This window comes from Pelobates fuscus, chromosome 3 (assembly GCF_036172605.1).
Source record: "Pelobates fuscus isolate aPelFus1 chromosome 3, aPelFus1.pri, whole genome shotgun sequence".
Classification (NCBI taxonomy): Eukaryota; Metazoa; Chordata; class Amphibia; order Anura; family Pelobatidae; genus Pelobates; species Pelobates fuscus.
In genome coordinates this window covers 169,803,553-169,823,304 of record NC_086319.1, presented here as the reverse complement: position 1 = coordinate 169,823,304, position 19,752 = coordinate 169,803,553, and the positions used below count along the sequence as shown (strand labels likewise).

The following is a 19,752-nucleotide window of genomic DNA, read 5'->3' as shown; positions in this document are numbered from 1 at the left end:
CACTCTGGTCCCTGGTGCAGTGTTACAGTGAGTGAGATTACTCTGGTTCCTGGTGCAGTGTTACAGCAGATGAGGTTATTCATTCTCCCCTTGCTGTGAACATAAAAGCTGCTGTAATTTCGAGCAGGTTCCACCCCTCTAACATTAGCAGCACATTCCTGCTTTGGTTTGAAGGTGTGAGGACACATTGTCTTTGCTCTTTTGAAATGAAAGGCCTGAGATCTGGCTTGAGTTTGATGTTTTTAAACAATGAAAGGAAGGTGTTAAAGAGACAGAATCCTCATTTGTAATCTCTAAAACCCCTCTAGGAAAGCACTTAACTTCAGGAGTGCTTTAGCTCATATAACCATTGGGAATGTTAAACCATCTACCACCTGTGACTTGTAGCTGGGCAGCAGACTTTACATCTAACCGCCCTCATAATAAAATACTAAATATTCTTTTACAGCTGGGATGTGATCAGGCTGGCTGGGAATCATAGGAATGTAGTTCAGATACAAATGCAGAGGACTGGGAGGGGGGGTGGAGAGATTGTACCATGCTCAGGAAGCAGGTTGTAAAAGTGCAGGAATGTGAGACAGATCCATCAGCCCTCCTCACTATCAGTCAGGCCCATTCATAGACCACCCTCCCTCCCAGGTAGATCAGCACCCTTTTTATTCCCTGGAGGTAGGAACCCCTTATCTTACAAAGTCTTCAGTGGCTGCTTTTCCATCTGAATTCCTGTATATTATCTCTCAATCCTCAGGTTACCTGCCCGAACACACCTTGCCTACCCAGTACATAGCAAACTATCTATGCTATAAATGTAATAGCTAGTGGTATCTGCTCTAACAGATGTAGCCACCAGGGGGCAGTAGATAGACATTTACAATTATATTGTACTTTATTACTCTGTATGTGATTTGTGAAAAATTTAGTAAGTACAATTTTAAGTTTTAGTACAATAGTCAAAACCAGGCTATTTCTACATATCTTACTAGTGAGATATGGATTAATTTGCCATCTAGATGTCTCTGCAGGCAGTGTCAGCCTTATGCCTTCAGGCACCATGTGCAAAATTTAGGATGACAACCCTTACCCCTATTGTCTGTATGTGTGTGTGTGTGTGTGTGTGTGTCTCTGTTCCATGTATATGTGTAGTTAATTAAATGTGCATGTTGGTGTTCCTATGTGTGATATAAATTAGTATGTATGTATACTGGGGTTGTTGTGTGCATGGAATACCATTAAGTGAGTATGTCATTGTTCCTGTATGTGCAATGTGTATATCAATGTGTCTGCGTGAGCAATGTAAGGGGAAAGTTAGGTCATGAGCCCCCATAAGTAATGCAAACTACCGCTGTAAAATGCAATTCCCATTATGTTCATATACAACCAACTACAATAAGATATGAAATGTAACAATACAAATCAATTTGAATAACAACAAAAAGAAAACATAAATTATAAATACCACAATCAAATGGAGTGCTCCCTAACCTCCTGCAGTTATCTCTCCTTAGCCCAACCCCCAGTTATCTGTGTCAAGCCTTGCCCTTTCTTTCCCTCCACATATCATTTCCTTGTTCCTCCAATTATTGCTCACTGGCCCCTCACGTTTTATACTCCTGGCACCACTCTAGTTATCTCTCGCTGCCCCCTCCACATTTCTCTCCCTAGGACCTTCAACTGTTTCTCCATGGCCACCTCCAGCTATCTATCCCTCTTACTCCTCCAGGTATCTATCTCTCTCCAAGTCTCCATCCTCCGGTAACTTCCTAAAGTGTAAATAAATCTTGTTACACCCCCTGGCTGTCAATCAGACAACTGTTCCTGTTACTTCCTGGTTTGGTTAGCTCAGTGGAGCTAAACTCAAAATGCAGCAATTGCCCAGAGCACTTGCTTTGCAAAGACTTCTCATTGAGCTGCATTGGGAAGTCTCTGATTGGACAGCCACAGAAAATCTGGGTGGAGTTAGAAGAGGAGGGCTTGAAATATAGCAAACAAGAGATCTGCAGTTTTTGCAAGCTGTTTTAAGATATTACTCGTTTGAAAAAATGCGTAATTAAATGCATGCAAGTTTTCATTTGGTGCAATTTACTAAACAGTGATTTTTTTTAAAATTTAGTGTTCCATTAAGGAAGCAGTTGAGTAATAGTGATTGATTGGCCCCGCCAGGCTGCCTGATTGGCCCTGAAAGCCAATCCTTGTGATGACAAGCCTTAACTGTCAGTTATTGGCTTTCTAATCAGTGCATGATGGTGGTAAAGTCCATTTGGATCTGTTATTTTGTTCCAAAAATGACACAGCTCCATTAAGTCAGTCAGTAAAATCTGGAAGTTTAACCATTGTAACTGGCATGTCTGCAATGTAACCCTATAAATTGTCAAAGGTCTACTTGGGTTACTCCTCAGCAGTAGAAGAATACTAATCTAAGAAATTTTCAGTAGTAACACACATACCATTTGTGACATTTTCCATAAAATTAAACATATGTGAAAAACTCAAAAAATAAATATAACCATCAGCTTCGGCAGAGGTTAGTAATAAAATAGTTAAATGAAAAGTCAAAATTCTCGGGGGTAGGTCTAATTTCTACAAATTTGGCAGACGTTTATCTTTAAAGTCACAATTAATTCATTCATTCATTCACACCATATTTGTTCTATAGTTTCTGACTATAGTTAAAATCCTATTTGTAGAAGTGAATCCTTTTTAAAAAAAATAGTTTTTCTTTAGTTGGCAGTAGTTAGGTAGAAATTATGAGCAAAACTGAGAATTTATATTTTATGTACTTATCTATTTATATATATATATATATTCTTTTTCTGAAAAAATAATTATTTTTCTGTGCTTTAAAAAAACAATATATAGTGTGTATGTAAATATTTAACAAATTGCCAAAATGGCCCCGGTCCCCCATGTAGCCACTACTGAGACGATAAAACAAATCTCTTAGTTACTGTACAAATAGAAAGATAAACAGCTATATATTGACACGTTTTCATAGTCATTACGTTTGTCAGGAGGAGTGTGCTGTGTCAGTGTATCAGTGTAACATTCTGCTTTTCCAATAAAAGAAAAAAAACTGTTACATGCGCTTTCATGTACACTCACGTATTGATGGTATCTTGATTTATCAGATAGTAAGAACAAAGACGTCTTTGCATGGTAAAAAAAAAAAAAATCCTATATTCTGCAGCCGAAGAATCCACCCTGAGGTGTGGAGTCTATCAGTGTAGGTTAACTTGTGTGGTAGATATTGTTCAATGATATGTACTCCGCCCTATATCTTTCATTCAGTAACTGACATTACCTGATTGCAAGACATCCTGAAACATATTACCTTAAATGGACAAAGTGAATTGTATCAGATTTGAACACATCATTGTCATTGCATTACCAGCAAGAATCAATAATCAACTTTCTTTTTTTGCCATATATTTAACAGTTATTTTTAAAGGGAACTGTAACTTCTCTGGAATATACACAGTTAAAGGGACACTCCAGGCACCCAGACCACTTCTGCCCATTGGAGTGGTCTGGGTGCCAACTCCCACTACCCTTAACCCTGCAAGTGTAATTATTGCAGTTTTTTATAAACTGCAATAATTACCGTGCAGGGTTAACTCCTCTTCTAGTGTCTGTCTACTACACTTCCTTGTCCATAGCACAGAAAACCTGTGCTAGAGCTTGGCTGGATGTCCTCACGCTGTGTGAGGACCTCCAGCGTCGCTCAATTCCCCATAGGAAAGCATTGAAAAGCATTTTCAATGCTTTCCTATGGAGAGCTCTAATGCGCATGCGCGGCATTGCCGCGCATGTGCATTAGGTCTCCCCGGCTGGCGGGCGGGCGGGATCAGCCTCGCCCACCGGCCGACGTAATGACTGGGAGGAGTGGCGGCGACCCGAAACCACCGCCGAGGGACATCGGCGGAGGTCTCAGGACATCGGCGGATGTCTCATGGTTTTCACCCCTTCAGCAACCGGGGATTGGGAGGTGGGAGGATCAGGGGACCTGCAGTGCCAGGAAAACGGATTGTTTTCCTGGCACTGGAGAGTCCCTTTAAATAAAAAACTGAAAATCACCCATTACTTCATTTTGTTTTAAATCTATTTTAAAGATTTAGCAAATTATATCATAATCCCGTTCAGACCAGGCAAAGCCGAGGCAAATATTGCAACGGAGGAGGAGAAATATAAACATTGTTTCATTTCTCCTTTTCTCTGTGTGCTCTCTCTATCCTGAAGTGCAAAAGACAGGGCTTATAACAATGATTGACAAGGAACGAAGATGGAGGCACCCAATTGCAGGATAAAGAGGTGTGAGTGTATTACTCAAAATATATTCTTGGTAAATGTAGGGATATGTAAATAAATCCCGGCAAGTAACACTTCTCTTTAATTTAAAAACTAAATAATTTTACAAATGTATGGTACAAACATAGTATATCACAGTAAGGCTAATATTTCCTGTGGAGTTTGGGAGTCCAAGAAATGCATAAGAAGGAAAGATACGTTTATTCAAGGTTATTCATTAAAATGTGATTTGTCAAGCATTCAGATTTTAGACCAAAGTAGCTGAACTTGAAACATTCCCCCATTTTATACTATGTTAACAGCCTCTCTTCCTTCTCATTCTACCACACAGGAAGCAGAGAGGCAGCGTTCACATACTCCATTAGTGCGGCTGGGGTTGTCAATGCTATCAGCCGCGCCTGCCGTGAGGGAGAGCTTTCTACATGCGGTTGTAGTCGGACCCCTCGACCTAAAGATCTACCCCGTGACTGGCTTTGGGGAGGCTGTGGCGATAACGTGGAATATGGCTACAGATTTGCCAAGGAGTTTGTGGATGCCCGGGAGAGGGAGAAAAACTACCAAAAGGGTTCGGAGGACCAGGCTCGATCATTAATGAACCTCCAGAACAATGAAGCGGGGCGCAGGGTAAGAAAATATCACATTCATTTAGTAACCATGATATTCAACTGGTGGAGAGCATCACCCTACTTAAATACTACTTTGACTTAAAATTGGAAGTCCCACGGTCAATTCCAACATTACCAAATGTGCGAATAACCCTGTGAGTGAGTAACCCTGTTGGTAGCCTAGCTTCCAAGAGAAATGGTTGAGAACTTGACTGAAAACCGGGAAATCTGTAAGTTTCCCTTAATCCACTATGCAACATTTTCTTCGTCTCCATTTTCGCACACACGTATTGCAGCCACTTCCAGCTTCGTATTTACTTCTTAAAGGACCACTATAGGCACCCAGACCACTTCATCTCAATTGTTAACCCTGCAGATGTAAACATAGCAGTTTCAGAGAAACTGCTATGTTTATAATAGGGTTAATCCAGCCTCTAGTGGCTGTCTCATTGACAGCCGCTAGAGGCGCTTCCGTGCTTCTCACTGTGAAAATCTCAGTGAGAAGACGCTGATGTCCATAGGAAAGCATTGAGTAATGCTTTTCTATGGGTGGTTTGAATGCGCACGCGGCTCTTGCCGTGCATGCGCATTTGGATCGGACGTCAGCAGGAGGAGGAGAGTTCCCCAGTGCTGAGGGAGCCCGGTGCTGGAGAAAGGCAAGTGGCTGAAGGGGTTTTAACCCCTTCAGCCCAGCGGGAGTGGGACCCTGAGGGTGGTGGGGACTTAAAATGAGTTTTTTTTCCGGGCACAATAGTGGTCCTTTAAGTATTTTAAATTCCACATAAACAATGTTTTTTTGTTTTTTTTTTTTTTTTTTATTCTTTGTCAATGTAGGAGATGATTTTCACCTGCCAGTCACTTGCCATCCTGTAATAATAGCTGCAGCATTCACCCAATGCTATCGCAGCAGCAGTTCATTTGAGATAATTAGATTTATTCTATTGTAAAACCACCCATCTCTGCAAAGTGCCCAGGACAAGGGAGCTGTGTACGAAATAAATAATGCCATGCTGATAGAATGTTTTGGTTCAATTCTGACATTAATTACTGATTCCTTGTAATTCCCCCAGAAATAAATAATCGCTTGTGTGAGACATGTAATCTAGTTCCAGAGCAATGCCAGAGTGTAGGGTTTGCTGAAAAAGACCCATAAGACCCATCATATGCATTACATCTATTTATACATTTTGAATCAATCTAGACTTGATGATGAACTTCTGAAAGCGTCTGAAAATATTGTATCACACAGTAGAGGTGTCCTCCATTGTTTTGTTTTGTGTCAGACATACTGGTTTTTTTACTAGCAATTTCTGATGGATTTCTCCCTAGACTATGTATGGTCACGCAGTTTAGCCCAGGCTGGGAACTGCAGATTGTCCCTCTTTCACCTTCTTTTTGTTCGATAGCATGCTCTCCGGCTTTTTATGTGCTTAATACTTCCTCTGGGCTTTGTTTCTGCCTTCACCATTCCTTCTAGGCTTTTGTCAAATGTCCCCCCAGGCTTTACTTTGAACTGTAGACTCTCCACCCAGACTTTAAAGGGAACTCATATCAGTTTCTCTTAGGTGATAACATCTAGCTAAGCAATACAAATAAACATAATATTTTATTTCTTTAACAGATCTTAATTCAATACTTAAAGGAACACTCCAAATACAATAGCTACTACAGTATGCTGTAGTGGTTATAGTAACAAGAGTGCCCTGTCGCTCCCCCATTGTAAGAAGCCAAACTGTTTTTGAACAGTTTAACAGTCTGGAATCGGCCGGGCACCATCCCCACCTCCATTATGATCGTTAGACAGCCGGAAATTCCTTAATCAAGCCCTAAAATGCAGGGCTTATCTTATTGGCTAAGAACAGCAGCTGTAGTGGTTATGGTGCTTGGGAATGTTTCTTTAAATCCTCTCCAGCACTGCTATCACTGCCGACATGACCTATTTTAGGGTGTAACAATTATGTAACACACTCCCACATTTTACCTCTACGTCTCTCCCCCATACAAGATTGGCCCTGATTAGCAAAGCTGCATAAAACCAGAGAGCTCCTCCCAATTGGCACACAGACTGACTTCATTACATTTTTTTTAAGCCCTCCCCCCCCCAACTCCCCAGTGCTATTGGGGGTAGCACCTATAAGGCGATCTCACAGTCTACATCTTGTTGTACAGCTGTATCCCTTTGTTTATCTATATAAACACATCAATGCCTACACTCTCCAGAGAAATCATGGCTTGTTCTTGCTATAAAAGAGGGTAGGAAAACTGCCCGGAGGGGGATTCACGTGCCACTCTCTTGTCTCTCAGTTCTCAGCATACATAATGTGCTGCTAGCATAGCCCTGAATGCAGAAAACTGATTGATAAGTTAGGGGGAGAACCATATTTTTATTAAGATTTTACTATGCCATAAATTCGGATATTTTCTTCCTATTCATTTAAACTACATTTGTCAGTACCATGGCTGGTACATTGTCATTTCTATTTTATTATCACCATTAAATATTCACTATCTTTTCTCCTCGTGGTGATTTTTCTTCATTTACCTGTTAATTCCTGTCCTAGACACTTTCTAAATCTCCATGTGGTTTTTATGTCCCACTTTAAAACAAAAACTGCTATTCCCTCACCTTTTGGCCCCAGGCTGCATGGCTGCCTTCAATTTAACCCCAGTGTTATTATTTATTTTGTATTGTATCCCCATCTCTGCCCCTCCATTTGCCACCATCTGTTTTTTTTTTTTGCCCTTTCCCTACACTATGTGTTATTTTTCCAAGATCTTGCCCCACACACTTAATCTCAGCTGTCCTTGCTTCTAACCCCCCGTTATACTCCATATAGCACTGCCTGTCTCCAATTCCTGGTTTAGCGAATAAACCTCTTAATGTATTTAAATGATATATTTACTTATGTAAGGTTCCTATAAACAGATGCATATTTTTTAATTGGATGTGATCACAAGTTGGATTTCACAAAACATACTTTGTCACCTGTATAAAAAGCAGATCTGTCGTTTTTCTATTTATTATTAAGTTGAGTTATTGGTTTAACTGGGGATATATAGCATGCAATATATGCAGGATAAGGTTGAGGAAGAACAGTAAAAATTCCCTTAATCAAAAATGTAATTTCATTTTTCATCAATTACGATTTCCATAAAATTATCATTATGTTTGTTCATTTTTTAAAATTATCTTTTCACAATAAGAGCTTTACAATTCTTTTTCGCTCTGACGCACCCTCCTGAATATCACTTTAATTTATTGTCTGTTCTGAAAAGTCACTTTGGCCACCCCTGAGTTCAGATCTGTGATGTCAGTTAGGTAAATCTAGGAGCTGAATTACAATTGGTGTAGTCATACAGTGATTACAGTAGAGTTGCACTTTAACAAAACCATTAAAAACTTTTTCCCCAGTCCACTAAAAATCGACTATGTTATGCTGTCACCAGGGCTGCCATCAGAAATTTTGGGGCCCCTGACACAGCAAGAGGTCTGGGCCCCCCGGTGCCTGCACCCGAGTCCGCCCAAAGTGCTGCCCCCCCCCCCCCCCGAGTCCGCCCACAGGGATGCATTGTCTGTACTGATTCTGGTGTGTGTATAGTGGATGTAGAATGTGTGTAGTGGATGCAGAGTTTGTGTGTAAAGTGGATGTGGTGTGTGTTGAACGGATGCAGTGTGTATAGTGGATGCAGATTGTAAAATTGTGTAATGTATGAGGTGTATAATAGATGCAGAGTGTGTGTTTATAGTGAATGCAGAGTGTAGTGGATGTAGTGTTTGTGTGTATTAAATGCGATAGTGAATGCAGAGTGTGTGTTTGTGTAGTGGATGTAGTGTGTGTAGTGGATGTAGTGTTTAGTGAATACAGTGTGTGGGTGTAGTGTGTGTGTATAGTGACTACACAGTGTGTGTTTGTGTAAGTATTTAATGTGTTTATAGTGACTGCAGACTGTGTTTGTGTAGTGGATGTAGTGTGTGTAGTGACTTCAGAGTGTGTGTTTTTGTGAGGAAGTAGTGTGTGTAGTAAATGCAGTGTGTGTTTGTGTAAGGATGTAGTGTGTGTAGTGACTGCAGAGTGTGTGTATGTGTAAGGATGTAGTGTGTGTAGTGACTGCAGAGTGTGTGTTTGTGTAAGGATGTAGTGTGTGTAGTGACTGCAGAGTGTATGTTTGTGTAGTGACTGCAGAGTGTGTGTGTGTTTGTGTAGTGACTGCAGAGTGTGTGTTTGTGTAAGGATGTAGTGTGTGTAGTGACTGCAGAGTGTGTGTTTGTGTAAGGATGTAGTGTGTGTAAATGTTAGTGAATAGTGTGTGTATATGTTAGTGAATAGTGTGTGTGTAAATGTTAGTGTATAGTTTGTGTAAATGTTAGTGTATAGTGTGTGTGTAAATGTTAGTGAATAGTGTGCATAAATGTTACTGTATAGTGTGTGTAAATGTTAGTGAATAGTGTGCATAAATGTTACTGTATAGTGTGTGTAAATGTTAGTGAAGTGTGCATGAATGTTAGTGTAAAATGTGTGTAAATGTTAGTTAATAGTGTGTGTAAATGTTAGTGAATAGTGTGTGTAAATATATGGGTCTGCATAATGTGGGGGAAAAGCCTAAAGTATTTTTTTCCCCCTCCATTAATTGTAATGTTTTATTCCCCCCTCCCTGTGGCCAAGGAGGGGGGAGGTTATTATTATTAAAAAGAAACAACCATGCCGTGTGTACTATATGTTAAACTATGCACATGTTTGTTTGTTATATATAATTCTACTTATTAATGGCTTTATTCACTAAACTGAAAATTTTGGAGAATTGACAAAGGAATTGCAAATTTAATCTCTTTTTTACTCTGTTTATTTTTTTTGTCTAAGCTTTGCAATTCTTTTGTCAGTTCTCTGCATTTTCCTGCTCATTAAATAAATCCCAAAATGTGTTCCAGGAAGCATATTTTGAAATTCCTCTTGCTTCTAAGTATATCCTGGAAACCATATTCTGGTATAATTTAAAATGAATCAATACAATGACACACATTAACATTACATTTTTGCTTTTTTTTTGTTTGATGATACAACGGGACAGATGTTTTCTGGGAAGGTTGCAAACTGTTATTCCAGAGTGTGTCTTTAGTTATACAGTCTACTTTAAGGTACTGATAACCCAAGAGAATAAAGTCCGTTGAGGTTACACAAGCCCCTTGTGATGCCACATGCCTCCGCCCCCACCCCCACCCCCACCACAGCCATAAAGTAAAAGACAGCCAATAAAACTCAATCTCACCTATGGGCAGAATAGCCTGCAGCATCCCCCACTCTCTCAGTGCAATAAATGGGCAATAAACCTTTATCACACCTCTCATAGCACAAACGTTAACTTCCCATGCAGTTTGGTTAGAAGTTGTTGGGCTGTTTATTTTTACTTGCTTTGTCCATTTTCCCACACTCAACACACTGTTTATGACCCACATTTCATTGTTTATGTTTTTGCTGTTGTTCTGACACTTCCTCTCTTTTCAGCTGCCTTCATCACCCATGTCTTTTAACCCCCCCCCCCCCATCCACACACACACACACACACGTACCTTCAGTGTATATCCTGTCTTACCTGGATCGCTACCTACCTCTATTATTTAAAAATTTGACCTTCAACCCCCCCACCCTTCATCTGGTTCCCTGTATTACCCTAACATACTCAGCAGCCCTCATGCAGACACCACATGTAACAGAAATACCTTTACAGCCCTATACTTGCTCTCAGAGCTTGCATTCCATATGTGAATGATTAGAGGTTATTTACAGGATACTGGGGAAATTAGCAGTAAAGGGTCAGTCCTATTGTTGGCACTAGTGCTGCACCCTTTAGGACAGAATAACCCGGTTGACTCCAGAATGTCTCAGTTCATGTTTACACCAGAATTGTCCGGTTCAATCCCAATAGTCTCGTTTAGACCAGAATTGCTTCTATTTTTTCTCCCTCCTCTGCTTAGCATTCGGCCCTGAACGCAGTGCATGGGAGTATTATTTTGTACAGCCGAAGGTAGCATTGGGGACCCCTACTCTAGTGTTGCATTCATACACATGGGCCACTGGCTTTACTTGCAATAGTATAACTATATTTTTCTGTTATCAAAATTACTAAGAAATGAGACATATTTTATTGATTCAACAGTTAAGGAAGGGATACGTCCAACCATGGTTATTAATATATAAAATTGGGAAGTGAAGGCCTTTTCCCTTGTGCTGGGGGAAGAGCTCCCTTACACTTCTGCTGACCTCTGGATAGACCATCCCCCTATAATTTCATTATCTCTAAAGCCCCCCACTGTGCCAGCTAATTGAAGAGTTCCTACACAGAAGAATAGGGCTATTAGCATGGTAACAGACAAGATACTTTATTTTCTAAGAAGAATTTTAAAGTAGTAAGAAACAAAAACAGAGTTCCTTGACCTCCTTTTCATACATCCGAACACTGTCTTTCGTGTAAGTGAGTGTAGATTCAATTTTAAACATAAAAGACATATCGGCATCCATTCATGAAGGTGCTGCACTTTGACTCCTAGACACTATGCCTGCTTTAATAGAGTTTGTGCCTCATTATATGGTCCTTGAATTGTTTTGTCTTGATTTTGCCGTATTTGGTTTTTCTTTATTATTATTTTTCTTGTCTTTTTTATCACTTTTTCTTTTATTGAATGTCACAGAAACATTACTGATCCACAATTAAAGCATATTTTACATAATTCGAGTAGACAATCCAAGTAGTAACTATATATTTTTATTAATATTTCTCCAATAAATTCGGCAGCGGTGAATATATTGAGTAATTGGTAGAATGACAAACTTAGCTTCACTCACAGACAAGACTGACGGTGTCGATTTTAGAGCCATTGCTATAATTTGCTATTAAATAAATGGGGATTGGTGTATACAGTATATGTAACACATAACATAAAAGTGGCTGAATTATGATTAGTGAAATGGTTAGCAAATATCTTTAAAGGGACACTATAGTCACCTAAACAACTTTAGCTTAATGAAGCAGTTTTGGTGTGAAGATCATGCCCCCAGGGCCGCCATCAGGGGGTGACAACCATAACGGTTGTCACGGGCCCAGCGGGCCTGTGGGGGGCGGCCGCTCGGGCCCCACGTGGAGCGGCGAAACTGCTGCAGGTGCATCTGCACCAGGGCCCATCAGGTGGCCCAAGCATTTAGGGCCACCCGATGGGCCCTGTATCTTCAGGGGCACGGTCAGCGCTGCGGCCGCGTAATTGCACGACCGGGCCCCTTTAAAAAAATTGCAGCTGCACCGCAAGTGCTGCTGGGAGGAAATGACGGCCGGTCACTTCCTCCCAGCTTACTCCGCGCAGGCGGAGAGGCAAGCGAGGAGAGGCATCCGCTCCCATCATCCACAGCCACCCTCCTGCAACGAAAAGGTATATACCTATCAGTATGTATGTGTGTATGTATGTCAGTATGTATGTATATTTCTATCTGTGTGTGTGTGTGTATGTCTGTATGTATGTATGCCATTATGTATGTATGTATGTATGTATGTATGTATGTATGTATATATGTCAGTATGTATGTATGTATGTATGTATGTATATATGTCAGTATGTATGTCTGTGTGTGTATGTTTATATCTATCAGTATGTATATCAGACAGCCATACACCTATACACACAGACAGCCATACACACAGACAGCCAGACACCTATACACACAGACAGCCAGACACCTATACACACAGCCATACACATACGCAGCCATACACACAGTCATAAACTTATACACACAGCCAGCCAGACACATACACAGCCATACACCTATACACACAGACAGCTAGACAGCCATACACCTATACACACAGACAGCCATACACACACACACACACACACACACACACACACACACAGCCATACACATACTCAGCCATACACTTATACACACAGACAGCCATACACACACACATACAGCCATACACACAGACTTGGTTGGTTTATTACCTGTGGTCTAGTGGGGCTGCTGGGCAGGCAGGCAGGCATGAGGGCGGACAGGCAGAGAGGGAGCGCGGAGTGTAAGCTCTCCCTGCTCAGCTCCCTCTTACGCCGCAGTGATGCCGGGAGCCTGAGTGACCTCATATTCTGGCTCCCAGCAACACTGCAGGGAGCTGAGCAGATAGAGCTTACACTCAGCGCTCCCTCACCGCGGCACGCATAAATATTAGTTGTCGGCTGCATGCGGCACATGGGCCGCGAGCTTGACATGGCTGTTTTAAAGCCTATAGTGTCCCTTTGAAGACATGTTTTAAGGACCATTTGAAGATGTGAGAGGTAGAGAGCCTTCATTATAAACATAGTGATAAAATAATGAGTTTAATTTTAGAGGGTTCTGTAACTGAGAGTTGGGTTTCTGACCCACATGGATACAAACTACATTAGAGAAGAGGTACCCAACTATGTCCACCAGCTGTTGTTGCAATATAACTTGTACAGCATCCCTTGTATAGAATTTATTTCAACTGATGCAACGAGAGCTATGAGCGAGATTTTGTCTGAGTTGGTGGTACTTGGTTCCCTATTGGCAAAAATTGATTTTGTTGGCTACTTTTGTTTATCAGTGTACAAAGTTCTGGAATACAACTGGCAGGCGAATTGCCCAGGGAGTCCCACAGCTGCTGGAGGGTTGCATATAGACAGGCCTTAGCTTAAGTTACACAAACTGGATAGCTGCTTAGTGACACAATACATTCAACCTGCAGTGTAAGCAAACATCAGCATCCTATACATAGTTAAATATTTAGCAATGCAAGGCACAGAATGCAAATGACAGCACTGATGTGCTTGAAATAAATGATTGCAGATAATTAGCATACTGATGATGTTAATGAGCTGTGATATTGATGATCAGTGTAGTTAGACAGGATATTAATGCGTCATTTGTTAAAATCCTTTTTCTTTCTGTTCTCTCACAGGCTGTGTATAAACTGGCTGATGTGGCCTGTAAATGCCATGGGGTGTCGGGATCCTGCAGTTTGAAGACCTGCTGGTTACAGCTTGCCGATTTCCGCAAGGTGGGTGAATACCTTAAGGAGAAGTATGACAGCGCAGCTGCAATGCGACTAAACCGACGCAGCAAACTGGAGCAAACGAATCAACGCTTCAACCCACCCACTGCAGACGATCTGGTGTATCTAGATACCAGCCCAGATTACTGTCTACGCAACGAAACTACAGGGTCCCTTGGTACCCAAGGCCGACTCTGCAACAAAACATCAGAAGGCATGGACGGGTGCGAGCTCATGTGCTGCGGGCGTGGCTATGATCAGTTTAAAACTGTTCAAGTGGAAAGGTGTCACTGCAAATTCCACTGGTGCTGCTTCGTAAAATGCAAGAAATGTACAGAAATTGTGGACCAGTATGTGTGCAAATAACGTGGCACCAACCCTAAGCACCTTCTATGAATGCATCCCTCTGCTGCCCTCCCACTACCCTTTCTCCACCGTGCACCCAAATTATCTCCATTCCCCCCCAGCCAACACAGGTATCTTACTCCAGCACGGAGAGTGAGGGAGGCAAAATATATATGTATAGGATATAAAATTAAATATATATATATGTAGATATATATATTTATATGTGTATAAAGGAAAGGGACTCTAGGATAAGGCACTGATTATTAGTAGTTAAAGGATATGGTGGCCTGAGCAGTTTCTTATATGAAATACTGTTTAGACAACTTGTCTGCAGATGAAAGGCCTGGAGGGTGTTTGATCCTTTGTTTATCGGAATGGCAGATCTATGAGCAGTCGTGCTTACCTGACAGGGGGCAAAGTGTCTCTGGTAGACCAGCAAGCCTTCATGTTTGACCTACCTTTGTCGATCACTTTGCTGTTTTTTTTTTTGCCTCATGCAAACACCTCAGTGTCTTGGGTACGATAACAGAATCGGGAATGAGGAAAGAGGCCTAACGGACATTGAAATTTGAGCAGCTGAGTTTAGCCAAACGGATTGAGTGGGTTGTTGGACTAGATCTATTCTGTGGACTGGCAGACCATCTGATTGTATTGCTGTACCAAGGATCCTTCCTGACTTTCTCAATCAAACATGATGTTAATCTACTGGTATAGTACGCAACCTCCAAAATCAACTGAACATAAACAACACTAAGCCAATGCTTTGTTTGGTGGCATCAAGGTTCTGTGATTCTCCTACACTGGAGACAACACTGTTCGGGTACTCTCTTATATTGTGTGACCTTTGAATAGGTGATGATACTCTTGAATGACTCAAGAAAAAAAGCAGCCCTGATATAAATATAACCAAGGTAATAGGGACAAACCTGAAGAATATCCAGTAAAACATTCTTGAGGAACATAAAGAAGAGCTTCCAATCAATATTTGACCATTTAAGTACAAAAATGCTGCAGTAAATTATACCAAATATTTTTCTCCTAAGATAATCACATTGGACTCTTTTGAAATAATTACGTTGTAGTGCTGTGTTAGATAACAGAATGTTTTATTGTATTTTTTCCCCATAAAGGATCTATAAAGCAGTGATTTTTTTTTACATACTCCAAACACATAATGAAGAGGTTACTGCACTATATACTTATTATCTACATTAAGTCAGCTATCGTGATAAACTATATACAAAAGTATTTTGCGATCTGTGACTCATCGACTGTTGTACTGCAAACATGCGCACTGACCCTCTTTTCCTACGACTGACGGTTTATTCACCGTACTAGAAACGTCCGGATGTATTGGGGCTAGAACAAGAGCAGTATCTATGCTTGAAACATTGCTCTGAATTCAGAACCCTGGCCAGTAAAACACATTGTGATTTGCTTACTTATCCACTGATACATTTTTTGCTTGACTGCCAAATTTAACAAATATAGGGCCCCATATTTTATTAGACTATGAACTAATTAAAGTGGCAAAAACATTTACTGACATTTAGGGGCTACATGATGCTGACTAAATTATGTGAAAATATAAAATTAACATCTTTCCATTGAAACATTAGACCGCCCGATCTTATGCTTTATTTTTCTAACTTTGAATTTCCCACAAATAGAGCAGTGGCAGATTATAAAACTATTTTTTTCTAGAGGGATACAAAATTAAATTTGCATTTGTCTACAGTACAGAAATCTGATTATATTTCTATAAAAAAAAGCAATTTACATTATGGCATATATTTACAAATGTTTATTTCATATGCTTACCAGTGAAGTACTTACTCCCCCTAGTGGAGAGCAGGAATCACAAGTGAGAGTGCATAATACGAGGTATGTGTGATGGTGACAGCAGCTGTGATGTTATTGGAATTGTCACCTAGCCAATGTTTGGGACAGGTGCATACAACAGAGAAAGCAGACTATGTGTTGTGCTAGCAGAATCCAAAGCAAATGCATAGGTGAAGATTGCATAAACATGGCTTACTCTGTGTTTCCTTCAGCTGTTTTCAACATTCCTGTGGTGTCACATGCCAAATACGCTATTGCATACATTTGGAATTAAGCTGCTGGTACCAACAGATGAAAAAATAATTTCCTTAATGATCTATTCATTAAATACTGTCTTATTAACTAAATTGCGCAATCTAAGCAAAAATAACCAAGTTGAATAGTGAATGCATTTCTTGGTTCTGCTAACACAACATATAGGACATTTTTGCTTCTAGTTCCATTAAGGGAACATTCTGTGCACCATAACTACTACAGCACGTTGTAGTGCTTATAGAGCTAAGACTGCCCTGGCGCCCCCCCCAAATTGTGGGTAACTAAACCATTTTAAACTGGAAGTTCTCTGTCTGAGCTGAACTTTACTGTGCCAGGCTAGCTGAGAGTGATTAATCAGCTGATGCGCTCAGCCAAGGAGTTAGGCCTGCATTGCAGGGCTTAGCTCAGGAGAGCTAATGAAAGCTACTGCTGTAGTGGCTATGGTATTTGGAGTTTTCCTTTTTAGGTTGGGTACACAAAGTTATGGCTACGAAACACAACTCCCATAAACGCTTGCTAGGGAGTTGTTTATAGAAGATGAGATCTTGAAATGTATTTTACTGGAAACAACTTTCTATGCAATATTTAACTTATTTCTACTACACTGTGCATGGTACTATGACTTTGGATTCCAGAAAGCTTCAAACATGGACCCTACGCCTTTCTTTCTCTGCTATCTAATCACTTGTACAGGATTTAGTCAAAATGGGGTTTTCCTAAAACATCATCTAAAGTGATACATTGCTTAGCATTGGGCTAAATAGAGCATGTTTTCTAGTCCTCTAAAGAGGACACGCCATTCACCAAATAAACAGATGACATCCACTCCAGGTAACTTATAAAATGTAACCTATACATTTTGATACCAAATTTGCCAGCTTATATTTTAATTTAATTTGAAATATCGCAGCAATTCGTTTCCCACAATTAACATGGCTCAACCCAGAATGCAAGCAAGGGGGTACATGCTTCAACATACTTCAACATACTTGTTGATATTGCTGTAGTTTGTACCCCAATGTTGACAATGTCGAGATATAAAGTACAATCTCCAACTTTAAAGAAAAAGTTGTATTGCTAGCAAATATATGAATACAAAAATAAACAGGGTTATTCATTAATGTATGTATTTTCGGGAATTCAAAGTGAAGTTCACATTTTAGTCAAGCTAGTTGTAAGGAAATTGTCCAATTTGGCTTGTGAAATTAACTTTGAATTCACTATAGTGAATAACTCTGGATGAGCCGCTGTGCCGTATTGCATGATGGCTGCGGAATTAAGTTTCATATTCTACCTTGGCACTGCAGGTACTAAAACCCACCACACCGTTACTATTCTTTTGTTAATATTTGTGTTTGCTATTTATTGTTAATGTTTTTTAGTTCTTCCATTTTTTTATGTTACCGTTTGGTTAACAAAACAGAATCTCGTCCCTTTCTAAGTGGCAATCCAGTGATGAATGTGTAAATACTGTAACATGTTCCTTTGTGCCCCCTTAAAAATAATAATCAGGGGCTTTGGAGGAAAATGTTACATTTTTGTATAGATAAGCTTTCTGCTTTGTATGTTTGATAATAATGTATCTGAAAAATTAAACAAAAAAACAAAACACAAATGTGTTGTTTACTACTGTGTATTGTGACTTTTATTCAAAAACAAAAAAGCTTGTGGTGAAATATCAAAAGAGATTTTTTTTTTTAAATTTGTATTCATTGTAAATTGAGTCAGCAACAATATGGGTGTTGGGGCGACACACCTGAACACCCCAGATGAGCAATTCCATTTTTATAACCAATGGTTATAACCAAGGGTCATACATTGTGTGTATCTAAGAAGAGAAGTTTGCATTAGGGAGACACCAGGAAACAAGTTACCAATTAGCAAACAAACAGTATCAATGTTCCAATTCAGGAAAGATAACATCATCAATCATTCAGCTTTAAAGGACCACTCTAGGCACCCAGACCACTTCAGCTTAATGAGGTGGTCTGGGTGCCAGGTCCTTCTAGGGTTAACCCATTTTTTCATAAACATAGCAGTTTCAGAGAAACTGCTATGTTTATGAATGGGTTAAGCCTTCCCCCTATGTCCTCTAGTGGCTGTCTCACTGACAGCCGCTAGAGGCGCTTGCGTGATTCTCACTGTGAAAATCACAGTGAGAGCACGCAAGCGTCCATAGGAAAGCATTATGAATGCTTTCCTATGTGACCGGCTGAATGCGCGCGCAGCTCTTGCCGCGCGTGCGCATTCAGCCGACGGGGAGGATCGGAGGAGGAGAGCAGGAGGAGATCTCTCCGCCCAGCGCTGGAAAAAGGTAAGATTTAACCCCTTTCCCCTTTCCAGAGCCGGGCGGGAGGGGGTCCCTGAGAGTGGGGGCACCCTCAGGGCACTCTAGTGCCAGGAAAACGAGTATGCTTTCCTGGCACTAGAGTGGTCCTTTAATCCGTAATGAAGATGTAAGTATAATGTCCCTTATCCAGGAGTCAAGATTCGTTTTTAATTCCTCCACCACTCACTACCGTTAAGATCAAACTTGGTGCTGCCTCCCAAGTATTCTCAAGGAGTACTAGCTGGTACATTGAAATGTTTTTGAATGAGTATTCTACTGTCAGTACCTAAAGTGTAGGTACTGGAAACATTTTGAAAAGCTACGTACCTTATGTTGAAAAGCTTCAATTCAGTCCAGTCTATTCCAGCACACGAGCAGATAAAATAGATTAATGTATTCATTTTTCTTTGTATGGTTATGAAGTTTAACTATTGAATAGTAAATTGCATCAAATTTGCAACTAAAGTACAACATTAAAATAGTGTATGGGGAAATTGAGTTGGAGAATTGTTCTGATATTTTGGCCACAAGTCATTGTTTAGTGAATGACTCCATATCCATGTATTCAATATACAGGGCATAAGGGATACATAATAGTATATAGACTTGTGCACAAATCCTTTTAACCTGCGATGAACTAATCATAGAGACATGGAGTATGTAGGGATGGGGAGAAAGAGATACACAAAAGAGGCATACAGAGGGGATGAGAAAAGGTAGAAAGAGACAGAAAGGGTCTGGGAAAGGGGTAGAGACACAAATAGACTGGAAAAGGGGAGAAAGACACATAAATGGGCTGAGCTAGAAAGAAACACAAAGCGGCTGGGTGGAAAAAGACACACAAAGGGCTTGAAGGGGAGAAAGAGGCACACAAAAGGGCTGGAGGGAAGTAAGAGACATATGGGGGCACACAAAGGGAGAAAATGGGGGTTATAAGGTATACTGAAAGGGGGTGTAAGACAAAAGGGGTATAAGATACACCAAAGGGGGTAAGACGTTCATAATAGAGGATAAGAAGCA

General features: G+C 40.5%; 1 protein-coding gene across 2 annotated transcripts in view; it reads left to right on the top strand.

The window, feature by feature from the left end:
• Positions 1-17,949, top strand: part of WNT5B (Wnt family member 5B) — a 190,564-nt gene extending 172,615 nt beyond the window's left edge. For both annotated transcript variants that reach the window (XM_063447675.1, XM_063447676.1), the window contains exons 4-5: positions 4,634-4,926; positions 13,866-17,949. In XM_063447675.1, coding sequence (XP_063303745.1) covers positions 4,634-4,926; positions 13,866-14,324 — 752 coding nt within the window. In that variant the 3' untranslated portion in view covers positions 14,325-17,949. The remainder of the gene's footprint in view (positions 1-4,633; positions 4,927-13,865) is intronic.
• Positions 17,950-19,752: the final 1,803 nt, after the last annotated feature.